The sequence below is a fragment of the Olea europaea genome, chromosome 9 (assembly GCF_002742605.1).
Source record: "Olea europaea var. sylvestris chromosome 9, O_europaea_v1, whole genome shotgun sequence".
Classification (NCBI taxonomy): Eukaryota; Viridiplantae; Streptophyta; class Magnoliopsida; order Lamiales; family Oleaceae; genus Olea; species Olea europaea.
This window is the reverse complement of record NC_036245.1, coordinates 2,050,129-2,068,194: the sequence shown is the minus strand read 5'-3', so window position 1 is coordinate 2,068,194 and position 18,066 is coordinate 2,050,129. Positions and strand designations below refer to the sequence as shown.

General features: G+C 36.8%; 1 protein-coding gene across 1 annotated transcript; it reads right to left on the bottom strand.

The window, feature by feature from the left end:
* Nucleotides 1–16,801: 16,801 nt before the first annotated feature.
* On the bottom strand, nt 16,802–17,825 carry LOC111400116. Its single transcript, XM_023027562.1, has 2 exons — nt 17,455–17,825; nt 16,802–17,393 (listed from the first exon to the last, which is right to left on the bottom strand). Exons 1-2 carry the CDS (start codon nt 17,823–17,825, stop codon nt 16,802–16,804), a joined length of 963 nt encoding a protein of 320 aa, XP_022883330.1.
* Between the last annotated feature and the right edge of the window lie 241 nt (nt 17,826–18,066).

The following is an 18,066-nucleotide window of genomic DNA, read 5'->3' as shown; positions in this document are numbered from 1 at the left end:
TTGTATATCAATTATTAACATTTTTATTAATGACTTTAATTCTTCCATATATTCACCTATTGACATATCATCTTTCTAACATATAAGTTAATTTACACATTTTATCTTTTTTTTTTATCTATTATTTTGCCAGATCTTCTGTTGGCTATATCTGGATCTATTAATTCTTCTTTTACTATACTGAAATATTTACCCTCAAGTCTTAATCTTTCACATTTTAATTTTATTAATTGTCTTTTATTTGAGACTCTTATTTCTTCTGGTATTAATATTATATCTCGTATTTTTTTTTCATTTTTATAAGTAACTTATTTAATTTTAAATTTGTATTATCATTTACACTCATACTTCTCTCTATAATATAAATCAATCTCTTCGTCTTCATATTCTTTAATAATTTTTTCATACACATATATTTCTTTTATCAATCTTATTATTAATTTTTCTAATATTTGTTCTTTTATTTATTTAGGTAAATCTTTAACTATTGTTAATGTCATTATTTTTAATTTATTAGAAATAGGTTTTAAAAATATATAACTTCATCTTCCTTCTTCTAATTTATAATAATTATCTATTTTTCTTATTTTAATTTCCATGATCTCTATGCTTTTATCAAGATGTAAATATAAATATTTGTATATTATTATTTTCAAGATGTATAATCTAAATATTCCTTTGACTTTATAATAATTAATCTATTATTTATTAAATTTATATAAAATCTAAGTGTTATCTTAAATCTAAAGATTTTTATTTCTTCAGGTAATCTATTTTTAATGGGTTTCCTCATGATTTCTATGGCTCTGATACCAATTAGGGGGCCTACTTAGAGCGAACTAGAATCAAATAAATCTATAAAAAAAAAAAAATCTATCAAGTAAAAATTATTTTTAAGGACTAAAATGCAAGATCTCTATATTATATTAGCTTGTTATGCAATATTCAAGAGGAGGGGTACTTTAGGTATATTCATATGAGAAAAATGGTAAAATGACCTCTTTGTATATGCTATTTCAATGTATTTCCCACGACAAGGCCTATATATTGTCCTAAATAATTTCCAAAATATATAGTGAAATTCAATCCCGATATATGTCAATGATGGTCTAAAGACCAATGTTCTCTACGAAAAAGTATCATGTGAAATTTATTGAATTGAAAAATCTTCTGAATTTTCATTATATTCGAATTCTCAATAATTTTTGTACCATTATTAACCGGAATGATTTAACGTGTCATGCCAAAAATTAAAATCTTCAATGCATTGAACTTTTGGTTGATTACAATATTTGTTTCAAAGGCACTTATATTTATACATTACAAATTATGACATACATATTTGAAACATAGCTGGTTTCTTTTGAAATGGTGTAGAGAAAATGATTTGTTCAGGCTTGTTAGGTACTACTTTTGAAAAGCTAAAAATATCTTTTGAGGCTAACCCCTATTTTTGGGGATTAAATTTAAAATTTTAGTAAATTTTAATCAAAATAGATGAAATATGGGGTTAAAAAGTTGTGAGTCCTAAAAAATATGTGACTAAAATTATTTGTATACTATCTTTTTTAGGCTTTTCAATCATATTCGCAAAACTTGATATTATTTTATGATAATTTTTATTTTTCTTGTTTTTCTTCTTCATGGAATAATTGCAAATTCAAGTCAAATGTCTAATGTGTGACTAGTACCAAATATAACTGAAACGGTGGTGGAATAATACATCACGATCTACCTGGTGGCCGTTGGCGTTCCTACTACTCCGGCGAGCGTATGCAACTTGAAAAGTGAGAGTGGGGCTTTCTTCCCCGTTTTTACCTCTGGCGTAAGAACCAGTATATGTGTTAGGAGAAATAAAGATGGAGTTCAGATAGCTAAAAAAATGTCAATCCCCTTACCTGTGTCGCCTTCGGGGGTATTTATAGGTGCTGGTAGTCGGGTGAGTGCCGAGTGATCGTGGTGCGGGGTACTTTTAAGTTTGGCCATGTCAAACAACAAATTTTCTACTTTAACAAAAAAAATTTGACATTCACCACAAGGGCCTATTCTTGTATAAAAGACAAAAATACCCTTAAATGAGTTATACAATTACAAAAATATAAATCTGTTAAAAAGACAAAAATATCCTTAAGTTACAAATTAAAATCTAAATACCTCTCAATTGAGATTTGAAAACAAAGTCACTCCTTTCATCAGTTTATTCTAACACGATAAAAACTCTTTCATTTTTCATCCACTTCAACATCAAAATTTCATAAACTTATCAGTTATCAACCTCAACAAAAATATTTCGTTAAATTTCAGCACTTTAATTCGGTAAGTATCTTTTCCTAGTATTTAATTTTGTTTTTATTGAAGTCGTATATTTTTTTAAATGGTAGAGAAAATAATATTAGAACCGAAGTTCAGGCCGGCACCGATCTGATGACGGAACTCCAAACAGTCCGTAACGGATGGACCGGACATTCGTTACCGACCTTCCCCCCGGTTCTGGCGTCTAATTTAATTTGTTCTGATAATTTTTAATTCGTAATGCAGATATGGCAAAAATATGTGTCACAATCTGTTATTTCGGCGAATTTCAAAGAAAAGAAAATGGTCAGTGGGAATGGAAATGGACGAGTGAAGGAGAAGGTTTTGCTGCTATTTCAATAACAAAAAATACATCGTTTATGTACAATGAAAGACAAAACATACTTAACGTCGATTCCTCTCAGTACGTTATGAAATTGGGATTTTTATTTCAAAAGCATTCAACAATTTCGATTCCACCTTTTAAAGTTACTTCTGAAGTGAAAATAAAACATCTAATTCAATTGAACTAAGGTCGAAAGACGACTCCTATTTGCGTAACTTTGTTGAAGAAAAATGTCCCCGAGGGTGAATACGAAGTTTTCGATGGAGAGGATCGTAATGAGAATGATTTTTGGGATATTGTTGAGATTGCTCGTGAGGATGATGTGGTTATTCCCAGGATAGTTGCTACTCGCCATGATGTCATCGTTACATAAAGGATTTACGAGGAAGTTCAAGACAACGATGATGAAATGTCATTTACAAATCGGGATTTGATTGCTTTATCCAGATAGAGACATGAGTCTGGTGGGAGTTCACATGCTGGGCCGAGTACACGGTCTTCTAATTGTTCGCGTATAGTTTCTGATGATGAAAATTTACACGTCGATCAATTGTTTGACACGAAAAGAGATTTGTAAGAAGCTATGCACCGAACTACAATGAAACATAATTTTGAGTTTAAGGTAAAAAAATCAAATAAGTCTACATACACAATTATTTGTGTGGACAACAATTGCAGTTGGCATTTGAGAGCGAGAAAGATGGACACAAATGAGTTCTTTGTAGTTCGCAAGTATGCGCGGGAATATACTTATGAAGTGGGTATTCATCAAAATGATCACAGACAAGCTCGATCATGGTTTATTGGTCGACAGATAATGCACAAGTTTCAGGGCCCACGGACTATTTAGGGACCTACATATATCATCAACGACATCCATCGGGAGTATGGGGTGGTTATGAGTTATCAGAAGGTCTGGAAGGCTAAAGAATGTGCATCGAAAGATTTAATGGGTTCGACAGAGGAGAGTTATGCCAAATTGACCAGGTATTACTACAACATGGTGAGAACTAATTCTGACTTGGCATTTTTTATTGGAATCGATGGGCAGAATCGCTTCAAGTATTTTTTTATGACTCTTGGATAATGCATTAGAGGTTTTCGAAATGCGATGCGACCTCTAATTCTAGTTGATGGTACAACCCTAAAAGCTAGATATGAAGGGAAGTTGATTATTGCTACATGTCAAGATACCAACATCCAAATTTACCCTCTTGCATTTGGCATTGTCGATGGAGAGACTGATCTAGCAATGCGTTGGTTCTTCACGAAGCTAAGAGATAATTGGGGACATCTAGAACCTTGCATTTGTGACTGACCGGGGGGAGTCAATAATAAATGGTATAGTCGAAATTTTTTCGGAAGCACATTATGGTTATTGCATGTACCACATTCAGGGCAACCTGAAGACTAGGTACCGGGGCAGTGGCATCGTTGCATTGTTTAGGAGAGTTGCAGAAGCTTACAGTTTTGAAGAGTTTACGAAGTTCATGGGCGAAATAGAACATAAATCAGAAAGTGCATGGGAATATCTATCAGATATGGGGGTCTAACATTGGGTATGGTTACATTTTCCAGGACGTTGATACAACATGATGACGTCGAATAATGCGAAGTCGCTCAATGCATTATTCAAGAAGGAGAGAGTTACTAATTCTTGCAATGATTAAACATACGAGCAAGTTCCAACCGTGGTTTTATGACTGACGTGAGGAATCCCAGAATTGCACGAGTGTGCTAGCTTCGGCGCAGGAAGATCGACTATTCAAAACTCTGGAAGTGGCAAAAGCTCTATTTGTGGAACCACTAGATCAATTTCGCTTCTCCGTGAGATGCGGACGTAATGTTGGATACATTGTAGACTTGAATGACAATACCTGCATTTGTAGACAATTTTAGTTGGAGAGTTTTCCATGTGCGCATGCTATCGCAGTGGCTATGTATAGAGGATTTCCACCACACAGCTTATGCAGTCATTATTACATGGCTGATTTTTGGAGAGCAGTGTATGCCGAAACTATATTTCCTCTACCAAATGAAACTGAGTGGGAAGTTTCTGATTATATTGTAACACTTAATAATTTGTTGCCACCTGAAGTTCCACCGCGTACTCCTGGTTATAGACGAACGTCTAGAATACCATCTACAGAAAAGTTTCCACAACCGCGTAAGTGCGGGAGGTGCGGCGCTATAGGACATACACGTCGATTTTGTACAAGTCAGATCCTACTAAATAATAACTCGACAGATGTGTAGTATCTATATAAATCATATGTATTCTCTATTTGTAATTTGTTTTTTATTTTCTCAATTTAAATCGGATGTTAAATTTATCACATTGTTTAATTACTCTTTTTAACAACATATTTGAATAAAAAAATATGATTGATTTAAATATTGTGATTTAATAATTGATATATTGCAGCAGTTAAATATTTAATTGGTTATGTACAATTGGTTAAGTATTTCTTTAATTAATTATATTAATTGGTTAAGTAAAAAATTAATTATTTTATATTTAATTGCTTATATTGATTATTTATTTGAATAAAAATAATAACACTTACTTCGAGTTTTCATTTAAGTATTTCTTTCATTAATTATCTTTATTTGACATGTATATTTGATTATTTATATTCCTTTAAAAATTATATTTCGTTGATTATATTAATGTGTATATTGTTTATTTAATATTTGATTGTTTTATTTCGATTACTTATGTAAATTAAAATAATAATATTTTGTTTTTTTTCTTTTAATACAAGTGAGACAACGATATATATTAACTGACAATATGGAGAGATTACAGACACAACAACAATAAATTAAAATAATAATATTTTGTTAATTATCTTCGTACGTATATTAATTATTTCATATTTAATTATTTATTTTAATTATTTATTTGAATAAAAATAATAGCACTTGCTTATGGTTTTCATTTAAATATTTCTTTCATTAATTATCTTAATTTGGCACGTATATTTGATTATTTATATTCCTTTAAAAATTATATTTTGTTAATTATGTTAATGTGTATATTGTTTATTTAATATTTGATTGCTATATTTCGATTATTTATGTAAATTAAAATAATAATATTTTGTTAATTATCTTGGTGCGTATATTAATTATTTCATATTTAATTACTTTTTTTGATTATTTATTTGAATAAGAATAATAGCACTTACTTCGAGTTTTCATTTAAGTATTTCTCTAATTAAATATTTAAAAAAATTATTATATTACAACACAAATCATACTGAAGTAAACAACATTTATCTTTTAATAAAATAATATATAATGCACTAAAGATCACAGTTATATTCATACAAGTCGCAAGCTAATTTATGCCTCCACATATTAATCCAAAACTGATTTATTGTATCAACATTACGATCAATGCTCAAAAACTCTATGTACTTTATTGCAAATAAGCCAAAGTTGCCCCTGCAACCGAAGAAGAATATATTAGTTCGATAACATATAACTGAAAATTAAATCTTAAAATTAAAAAGTTTTAAATCCTTATGATCTTTCTTGTCTTGCCCTCGTCATGTTCTGCACAATGACTAATCTGTCATTTACTCGAATCATCGCATGACTAGCCGTCAGGGGCACGATCACAGCCATTGACTCGAGTATTTGCTCCAGTTGACTTTGTGTCAGACAGTTATGATCAGAGTCATACACATACATAATGGAATTAGCAAATATGAAATAAATATACGTACAATATAAATTATTGATCCTCCTCTTCCATCGAAACAACCAACTCAGCATGAACTTCGAGCTGATATATTATATTTCAACATGTTAACGAGCATGTATCGAGCCGAGTAAATGTACATACAATATAAATTACAAATATATAATACTCACTTGAGGATCGTTGAGGATAGCTGTCAAATCTTTAGCCGATGGCTTCTCATGTGCTCGCCAATGAAGCATTCGTGGACAGCTAGTCTCCCTTCTGATCGCCCATTTGCTACCCAAAGCAGGGATAGCCTCATATGTCCACAACTGCAACAATTACAAAAAAAAGTTTAACACTCATTATGTTAAGCTGAATATTTACTTGCAAAGTCATGCAAAAGCCATATACATCATATTTGTGCTCGCCCCTCTCTGATTTCGGCATAGTATGTACCCTTCTGAATACGTGGAGAGTATAGGTGTAATATCTCCGACCCCTTGGAAAGCTGTTGAAAGCATCGATATCATCAACAACATCCAATGAAAAAAGGTCAATTGATGTCCTAAGATATCAATACCTCAATATACTCTCCAGTATATACACCAATCCTAACTTCAGCTTGTCTAACATATGATCCCATCTCCTAAATGCGTCCTCTAACTGTGGTGGTGTAATCGGCCATTTACCTCCAAAATATAAATCCAATAACCTTTTATTTGGTATAATACGAGCTCTCGCTTTTTCTTCTCTGTACATCTCAAGCCTGTAATGAGGGCAAATTCAAGGATCGAGAATCTCGATACCTTCCCGTCTCCCATAGCAAAATAAAGCTGATCGCCATCGACTGGTTTAAGCAGTCGGAGTAATAGGAATCTATAATCTGTCCGGAGAGCTGCACGTCCTTCAACGGATAGAAGGACCATAAAAATGATCGATGGAGTATGTCGATGTGCTTCTCGTCCAGCCCTTCAATCACTGTCGCATAGTTGGAAAAGTTACAATACGTCATAACTTTTCCCAAATGAGCTCTCAGATCGTTGTCCATATGATATTACATCCTACAAAAAAAATAAATGTTAAAACCATATACAAGAGATTATAAATAAAATATCGTATCTTTAAATTTAACCAATCAGATTTCATATTAATAAAGCAATAAATAGATTCATTCAATCACATATTAAAACAGTTAAACAAAAAAATTCCCTCATAATTGATTATTTAATATTTGTTTAAAAATTATATTTCGTTAATTATCTGAATATATATATTATTTATTTCACATTTAATTATTTTATATTGATTATTTATTTGAATAAAAATAATAATATTTAATTCAATTTTTCATTTTATTATTTCTTTAATTAATTAACTGAATTGATTAAGTAAAAAAATTATTATTCAATTTAATTTATTCTTTAAATATTTCGTTAATTATGTATATTATTTATTTCATATTTAATTACTCTATTTCGATTATTTATTTGAATAAAAATAATAATATTTAATTCAATTTTTCATTTAACTATTTCTTTAATTAATTAACTTAATTGGTTAAGTAAAAAAATTATTATTCAATTTAATTTATTCTTTAAATATTTCATTAATTATGTATATTATTTATTTTATATTTAATTACTTTATTTCGATTATATTTGAATAAAAATAATAATATTTAATTCAATTTTTATTTAACTATTTCTTTAATTAATTATTTTAGTTGGTTAAGTAAAAAAATTATTATTCAATTTAATTTATTCTTTAAATATTTCGTTAATTATATGTATTATTCATTTCTTATTTAATTATTCTATTTCGATTATTTATTTGAATAAAAATAATAATATTTAATTCAAATTTTCATTTTACTATTTCTTCAGTTAATTATCTTAATTGGTTAAGTAAAAAAATTATTATTCAATTTAATTTATTCTTTAAATATTTCGTTAATTATGTATATTATTTATTTCATATTTAATTATTTTATTTCGATTATTTATTTGAATAAAAATAATAATATTTAATTCAATTTTTCATTTTACTATTTCTTTAATTAATTATCTTAATTGGTTAAGTAAAAAAATATTATTCAATTTAATTTATTCTTCAAATATTTCGTTAATTATGTATATTATTTATTTAATTACTCTATTTCAATTATTTATTTGAATAAAAATAATAATAGTTAATTCAATTTTTCATTTAACTATTTCTTTAATTAATTATCTTAATTGGTTAAGTAAAAAAATTATTATTCAATTTAATTTATTCTTTAAATATTTCGTTAATTATGTATATTATTTATTTCATATTTAATTACTCTGTTTCGATTATTTATTTTAATAAAAATAAAATTATTTAATTCGATTTTTCATTTAAGTATTTCTTTAATTAATTAAATTAATTATTTCCATAATTAATTACTTTAATTGTTATAAAATATATATTATTTATTTAATATTTAATTACTCTATTTTGATTATTTATTTGAAGCGTATATTTAATTAATAAACATATATTTAAGTAAAAAAAGAAAAAAATTAAAATTCTATTTAATTTATCTTTAAATATTTTGTTAATTATCTTAATATATATATTATTTAATTCATATTTAATTACATTTTTTAACATAAAAATAAAAAAATTCTGAAAAAAATTTGGGCCCATTGCCAGGTTGGTCCGTTACGGGCTGGAGCTCGTCGGAAAACTCCATTTTCCGGCGAGCTCCGTCTCATTTTTTCACTTTTTTCAACATTTCAATCTCAATTTCGATCCTTTCTTACATTTTAACCATATAAAATTGAATTTAACTCATATTCAAATCCTAAACATTCAAACTTTCACATATTCAAAGTAATTATTTATAGAGAACATGTCTACCATTCCAGAAAATGGCGATCTCTGGCTGATCGAGGTGCGTCCGATCTTGGTCAAAGTGGGTCAGGTCCGGGTCGTCCGTAGGCGGCGTGGATCCGAACTACTTTTTTCTTTTCTTTTTTTTCTCTCTCTCTATTTTCCTCTTCTCTTCTTTCCGAATGAGGGTATTTTCAACCCTTTAGATTTTGTTTACATCATTTATTTATTTTTTTTACAAATTTTTTTTGTCAAAGGCCCTTATGAAAAAGTAGCCAGGTGGGGAAGTCATTGGCCACCATTTTCTCTCGTGATGCCACGTGTCTCACGTTGGCTTCCCCACTAACCCACGTTCTCATGTGGGATCTCTAACTTCCTGCCTAGAGGTTGTGCTCGCAATAACCGCCATGGAACTTTGTTAAATTACCTGAGATTTTTGACTAAGTGTTGGGGTGGCCACATAGGTCACTTTCGGGGGGTAGATGGTTTTGCGTAGAGGTAGAGTGCCCCCGGGGGTCGATGGCTTTGCGTCGACGTGTAGTGACCCGCTTTGTTCATCGTTGAGGGGTGGTTCTCTACGCTAGCTTATATCAGTATCCCCCTGCCCCTTGTCGATGTTATTCGGCAAGGGGTAATAATTCTCCTGTCCTAGGTCTTTTTTTTTTTTTTATATTCGCCTAAGAAAGTCAAGCGGTATAATTTAAAGTTGGAGGCTTATTTCACTGCACACTTGGAGGCCGCCTAATGGCCCCTAACTTGGAGGGAATTTCCCCCCGAAAATAATTCGAATTTTTTTACTTATAAAAAGGAGGTGGTCCCTCACATGTGAATCTTTTTGTCCCAACATCTTAGTCTTCCCTCTCTTCCAAGGTAACTCTCTCCTCTTTTTTCTTCAATTTTGTAAAATCATGTACAAGACTATCATTTTTTCTTTTTCTTTTTCTTTTTCTTCCAACGAAAGTAGTGGTAGGGGGCCGGTCGACGTCGCAGCTGGTCGATCGACCAGCCCCCCTCCCATCCGCGAGGCTGGTCGCTCCTCCAACAAGTCGAAGTCCTTCGGCTTCCCCCCTTCGTCTGGTGGGTTCCCTTGTGAGTTTGATAGCCGAACTCTTTCAGCTGATTCTCAAGCGTTTATTTCGAATTTCCCCAAGAGATATATTGGCTCTACCAAGTCTCCAAACTAAAACTTAGAAATCGGGCGGGATCCGGCTGGCGAGATCGACTCCCTTGAAATTCCAAAAAATTATAGTCTCTACAATTCCTCACTTAAGTTGAAAAAATGTCTCGCTAGGTATGATAGGGTCGTTAATTATGTCTATAGACCCCCAGGTCCCAAAGAAAGACTTCTTGGATCTGATCTGCGTGAGGTAGTCGTGTATACGGACATTATGGATGGGGGTTTTCTATTTCCCATTCACCCTTTCTTGGTGTCGATTTTCAATGAATTCCACCTTGCCCCTAGTCAAATTAACCCCGATGTATGGAGAAATGAATTGAATTTCTTGTATGTTTACCTTAAGAGGAGAATTCTACTTTCTATAGACCTTTTTAGGTGCGTCTTCGAGATGCACGAACTAGCTCAGTGCAATGCATTTGTCTTTTTCACTACTAGGATCCCTTTGCTCTTTCCCAAGTTTAGGAATTCGAACAGCGGATGGAAATCCCGGTTCTTCTTTACCCGGCCTCTCGAAGGTCGATTTCCCTTCAATACCAATTGACGGCATCCCCAAATTCGCCTTTTCAATAGCCAAGTAGAAATTACTTCTCTTCTAAAAACTCAAATCTAGGAGTTGGTCGATTTACACCCCGGCACCTGACTTAGGATCGGTTCTGACCATGAAGAACATGTTAATAGTGGGGATGGGTCGTCCTACTGGTAGGTGGTTTCGTTGATTTTTGCGATTTTTTGCCTGCACATATTTTTTGTTTGTTGTTTTTTTGGGTTAATGAGTTTTGGTGTATGTATGTAGATATGGATTTTGACCTTGACGAGGTATTGAAGACTCTGCCGGGTGGCGACGAGGACCTTGCTCCTATTGACGGTAAGCTATCAAGGTCCTCTTTCTTGCTTCATACTCCCATGTTTCTTTTTGTAAACTTAATGGACCTTACTTTTCATGCGCAGGGATGGAGTTTGATTTGGAGGAAACCATGGATTCTATGCTCGAGCAGGGGCGTTTGAGCGATGTTGATCCATCTCCTATCCTTTTAAAAAGGAAAAAGACAGCCATCCCGGGAGAAAGGTCTCAGATGGCATAAGAGACCCCCCAGCCTTCGGATGAGCCTATCGAGGTCGTCCCAGCTCCTAGGCCAGGCGCTTCTAGCCGTATGCAGTGCGAGTGTGAGAACTCACTTTCGAATTTCGGGTTTTCTCCTACCCGGGCCTATCATGAGATGAGGGTGCTTAAGTCTTTGGTGACGCCCGCTCGAGCCAAGGCGATTTCAGGACGTAGCGCAGACGACATCGAGAGGGCTGCGACGATTTATCTCCAGAGGGTATGTTTATAATTCCATATCTCTTTTATGCTGGGTTTTATTTTTTGAGCAAGGTTTTACTACTTGATTCTCACATTGTCTCCTCATTTTTAGGTGGTGGCCCTTCAGACCGGCCTTACTGAATCGAGCAGTAGCTAGGCCTTAGAATTGAAGAGTCTTGCAGAAGAAAAGAAGAAAGAGGCTCATCATTACAAGAAGAAGATATCTTCCTTGAAGAAATCTTTAGAGGCGTTGGAGGCTCGAGCCCGCGAGCAAGAGACAGAGAATGACAATTTGCGGTCTGTGTTGGCTCGTGCTCCGGAGGAAGCGGTTGAGACGTATAAGGCCTCTGCTGAGTATACTAGGGACTTAGAGGCATCTGTGGAGTAGTACAAGTCATCGTCTGATTATGCCAGGGCCTTGCATTCATATGGGGGGAAGGCGATGGCTCTTCCAGTTGTTTTGCTTTGTCATTGAGCTTATACTTGGCATGTCTTCCCTCTCTTTTTGCATTTAGCTCAACTTTTCAATATTTGCACCTTTGGTCCTCGAACTATCAAATTGTTGTGTTTTGGTCCTTCTTCGGCTCTTTTCTCCTGAATTTCACAATTTCCATTGAATTACCTACAATACATAAATTTAACTGGATCAAGTCACAATTCCACCATTTTATCCATGTTTAAGTCATGTTTATGATCCAAATAAGTGTGTAAAAACACACTTATCAGCGGCGTCCATCAAACTAACCAAGGAGTGGATATCGACCGAGCACCCTTCTATTGACCCCTCAGGTTTTGATAAGTTCCTTCTACAGTGCAAGGAGAAGGATAGTGGGGCACAGCCATCTAGGTCACTTGATCATTCGTCGTGGGATGACAGCGGTGTTGCTTTCCCTTTGAGTTGAAGTTTGGCTTAGTAGTAGCATCTTTTGTTAGTTTTCCTCTTCTTTGTGTCGCCTTTTATTTCTACTTGTAGCATCATTCGCTACTTATCTGGGGTGTGGGCAATAGCACATCACATGCTTTTTGTATGAATGCTATGTTATCAGCGGTTATTAATGTTGAACGCATCATTCTTTTAACTTGTTTTTTTTAGTGTTGTCTTCCACGTTCAGTCATTTGATAGCGTGGGTGAATGTCATTCGTCCCACGCACACTAGGCTTGATTATGGTCGATGGCCTTAGCCAACATTCTGACCATTTAAGGCTTTCCGCCTGCCACATGGGCTAAGTTGGCCATTGGAAGAGGAGTCTAGCGGTTAAGGGCCTTAGCCAATTTTTTGTCTTTCCAAGGCTCTCCGCCTAGTTGCGTAGGCTATGTCGACCATCAGGAGGTAGTTTGGCGATTAAGGGGCTTAGCCAATTTTTTGGCTTTTCAAGGCTCTTCGCCTAGCCGCATGGGCTATGTAAACCGTTGGGAGAAGAGTCTAGTGGTTAAGAGTCTTAGCAAAATTTTTGGTTTTTCAAGGCTCTCCGCTTAGCCAACCGTCGGGAGGTGGTCTAGCGGTTAAGGGCCTTAGTCAATTTTTTTGGCTTTCCAAGGCTCTCCGCCTAGTCGTGTGGGCTATATCGACCGTCAGGAGGTGGTTTGGCGGTTAAGGGCCTTAGCAAATTTTTTGGCTTTTCAAGGCTCTCCAGCTAGCCGCGTGGGCTATGTCGATCTTCAGGAGGTGGTCTGACGGTTAAGGGCTTTAGCCAATTTTTTAGCTTTTCAAGACTCTCCGCCTAGCCGCGTGGGCTATGTCGATCGTATGTCTTCACGGGATGAGCATGGAGATTCAAGATTGCATTTTAGCATAAAAAATACTTGAATTCGTGAGCTCAGAAGGCGCACCGGGACGTCCCAACTAGGCTGGCCCTTCCTTAGCGCCCTCATCATCTGTCACTACCAAGGTCTTTCATTAAATACGATAAATAATTGTAACGAAAGGCGCCTTTGTAAGGCGTTACATGGAGGGAATTAAAAATGCAACCTATTCTACAGTATTTACAAGAACATAGCCTGTGTATCTATCCTGAAGTCTACCGACAATATCTTTTGAGATGCTTTGTGTTCCATGGCCTACCCAGTGGTCTTCCTCTCGTGTCTTTCAGGCTATAGACTCCCTTCCCTAGGCTGTGGACTACTTTATACGAGCCTTCCCAGTTTGGTCCGAGTTTTACCGAGGGGTGTCCTGCTGTTGCTGCATCCTTTAAAACAAGGTCTCCTGGCTGAAATATTTTTAGTTTCACCCTCCGATTGAAGTACCCAGCGGCTCTCCGTTTATAGGCCATCATTTTGATTGCCGCCTTCTCCCTTATTTCCTCAAGCAGTTCGAGTTCCCCTCTAGTCGCAGTGTCATTCGACTGCTTGATTTTCATCCTACCAGTCTCACTTAAGATCTTAACTGGGACTACTGCTTCCATCCCAAAGGTTAGTCTAAATGGTGTTTCTCCGATCATTTCTCGTGGAGTCGTGTGATACGTCCATAGCACATTAGGCAGCTCATCTGCCCACAGCCTTTTCTCCTTCTCCAATCTGGTCTCCAGATCCTAGAGAATGACTTAGTTTGTCACTTCGGCTTGCCTGTTCAATTGAGGATGGACGATCGAGGTCAGTCTATGATCGATGTGATAACTTCCACAAAAGGTCTTGAAACTATGATTATCAAACTGCCTATCGTTATCCGTCACCAATACCCTGGGTACTCCGAACCGACATATTATATTTTTCCATACGAAACCTTGTATCTTTCCTGTCGTAATGGTCACCAGTGGCTCCGCCTTCACCCATTTAGTGAAGTAGTCGATGGCGACCAGGAAAAACTTCCTCTGCCCTTTGGCCATGGGCAGAGGTCCCCACTGAAAAAATGGGCACACCCCAAATATACTTGCCTACTGTTCGGCTGGGACACAGATCAAATTCATATGACGCTGGCATGTGTCACATTTTCGTACCAACTCTTTAGCATCCTCTTTCATAGTTGGCCAATAGTAGTCCTGTCGTAGAATTTTGAAGGCAAGGGATGTTGTCCCTTGGTGGTTACCTAGGTCCCGACATGTACCTCAAACAGTACTAGGCATCTTGCCCGACGGAAAGGCTACATCTAATACTGGATCGATGATTTGGATCTTTGGCTTTGGTAGGGCGTATGTATTTTAGATATAACATGGTAAAACCTCGCTTGTAGAGCTGCCCATCGATGATGGTAAATGAAGTTGCTCGAGCTTTCAATTTCCTTGCCTCGACACCTTATCTTATGCTAGATATTTGATTATCGGATCCATCCAACTTTCCTTGTGTTCAATATTCTTCACTTCAGCCCAGCGCTGAATGCTGGATTTTTTGTAGGACTTGCACACTCGCTGTTCGAGGAAAGTTTTTTGGGTTGGCCGATGCAAGCTTTACTAGTGCATCTGTGCGCTCATTATCTCTTCGCAAGACCTTCATCATCTTAAAGTTTGAGAACCCTCTTTGCAAATCCCTTACTTTCATTAGGTATGTTGCCATCCTCCCATCCTTTGCTTCGTACTCTCCCGATACCTGCCCTATTATTAACTATGAGTCACTGCATACCTCCAGTGAAGTCACTTCCAGCCTTGTTGCCAGACCTAAGCCTGTAATGACTGCCTCATACTCAACGTCGTTATTGGTAGTGGGGAACTCAAAGCGCAGCAAGTATTCCAATTCTTCGGAGTCTGGTCCGATCATTATGATTCCTACTCCTGATCCCTCTGCATTCAAGAAACCATCTACAAAGATTTTTCAATCTGCCTTCTACCCTTCTGGGGGCTCTGTCGGGATGGTGAGGTCGACAATGAAGTCTTCCAGAGCCGGTGCTTTGATGGCCGTCCTGGGCCTAAATTCAATGTCAAATTCACTTATTTCGATCATCCATTTCTGTAGCCTCCCAGAGGTTTTTGGTCAATGTAGGATCTACTTGATGGGTTGGTCAGTCATTACTTGCATCGTATGAGATTGAAAGTAAGGTCTAAGCTTCCTCACTGCAACAATCAACACGAACACCAGCTGTTCGGCCAGACTGTACCTTTTCTCTGCACCTTTGAGGACCTAACTGACGCAGTAGACCGATTTTTGTGCCTTTGAGAGTTCTTTCACAAGAACAACGCTAACTGCCCGTGGTGACACCACTAGGTAGAGACACAGTAGGTCATCCGGGCATGGGTGGTCAAAATAGGAGGCTACTGTAGTGACTTTTTTAAGGATTCCAGCGATTCTTCACACTCTTGAGTCCACTTGAAATTGGTGGAGCCCCATATGGCTTTAAAGAAGTGGTAGCACTTATCCGCCACCCGACTCATGAAGCGATTGAGGGCTTCGTCACTGAAGACACTTTTTCGGGTTGAACTTCAAGTTATTATGTCGGGCCACATCAAATACTTTCTGTAGACAAGCCACATGATCGATAGCCTTGACACTTTTCACTACCATGTCGTCGACGTAGGCTTCTATTACACTTTCGATTAGCTCTCGAAAGACTCTATTCACCATCCTTTGGTAGGTTGCTCTAGCATTTTTGAGGCTGAATGGCATGGTCATGTAACAATATTGTGTCGAGCTTAGCCATAGAGATTTGATGGTACCCAAAAAATGCATCTAGGAAGCTAAGTCTTTCATGACCTGACGTGGCGTCGATCAGGTGGTCTATCTGGGGGAGTGGGCATGAGTTATTTGGGTATGTTTTGTTAAGTCCGGTGTAATCTACACACATGCGCCATTTTCCGTTTGACTTCTTAACTAACATGATGTTGGCCAACCACTCAGGGTACTGCACCTCTCAAATAAAACCAGCTTGCAGTAGCTTTTCCACCTCCACTTTTACCACTTCCTGCCTTTCGGGGTCGAGGTTCCTCTTTTTCTGCTTCATTGGTTTAGCTCCAGGGAAGACGTAGAGGCGATGGCTGGCTGATCCCAGTAATGTCATTTGAGCTCCATGCGAAAACATCTAGGTTATCTGCCAAACACCTTACCAACTTCACTTTTTCATCAGATTCCAAACCGTTCCCGATGCTAAATTCCCGTCCTTTTGATACAGAGATCCTTTCAATCATGTCAAGTGGTTCGATCCGTCCCTTCAGAGGTTCAACCTCCAACATCATGATCGATGGTGCTCTCTTCACTGATATACTGTTGACATATCATTTCCTGGATGCTTGCTGGTCCCCTCGCACACACCCGACTCCCCTGCTGGTTGGGAATTTCATGACTTGGTGATAGGTCGAGGGGATGGCTTCAGTTGCGTTCAGCAATAGCCGACCGTAGATCGCATTATGGGCCATGGGAGTTTTTACAACTAAGAAGCTTGCAACGATTACTACAGCGGTCGGATATGTCTCAAGCGTGACAGGGAGTTCTACGGTCCCTTCTCGAATTACCGTGGCCCCTCCAAAGCTCTGTAAGAAGGTGATTACTGTTTTCAACTTGTTAGGGGGGATCTTTAAGCCCAAAAAAGCATCCCATGTAAGTACATTTGCAGTGCTTCTCCCATCAACTACCACCCTCTTGACGTCAAAATCAGCTATGTCGCCTACTATCACCAAGGCATCGTCATGGGGGTGGGCTACGCTCACCAAATCCTCCTCGCCAAAAGTGTTGTTCTGACTAAACCTCGCTTTCCTTTGGATGGAACAGATCCCAAGAGAACGTGTGTACTTTTTCCTTGCTGAGTTTGAATCTCCACCTCCTGCAATCACGTTTATCACTCCCGCCCTAGGCGGGGGCAGTCCTCCACTTTTTGTTTACTCCAGTTGTCCTTCACATATTTACTCAAGAGCCCTCGTCTTAGGGGGGCGCTCGATCTCCTCCTTCAGCTGCAGGCACTCTTCCGTATCGTGCCTGTGATCCTTGTGAAATAACAATATCTGCCTTGGTTTCTCTTGCGGGTAGCATTACCATGGGCCTCGGCCATTCAAGCTCCTTCATATCTTGTATCTCCATCAATAGCTTCGCGCATGGGGTGTTTAAAGGGGTGAACGTCCTGGGCTCCTCCCATTTTTGCCTGACTTGTCGGTCTTGGATGGTTCCCTTACCCGTCTGCACATTCCTTGGCTTATTTTCCTTGGGCAGATCTCTTCTTGTCTCCCACCTTTCGCTTTTGACTTTCCATTTCCCATCCCTCTCTAAGGTGTTTTGTGACCTTCTCCACTTCTTTAGCATCAACATACTTGTCTCCCTTTTTCAATAGGTCGTGCATTGACTCTGGAGGGTTTTTGAAAAGTTACATTTTGAAGGTTCGATTCTGAGTTCCGTTCATCAACGCAATCACCACTGTTGACCTCAGTTGAATTTGGCCAGATACTCTTGCAGAGACTCGTCCTTCTCCTGGACCACCTGCATCAGCCTGATGGCCGTCTTCCTCTTTCTTTTACTACTAAGGAAGTAGGCCACAAAGCTCCTGAAAATT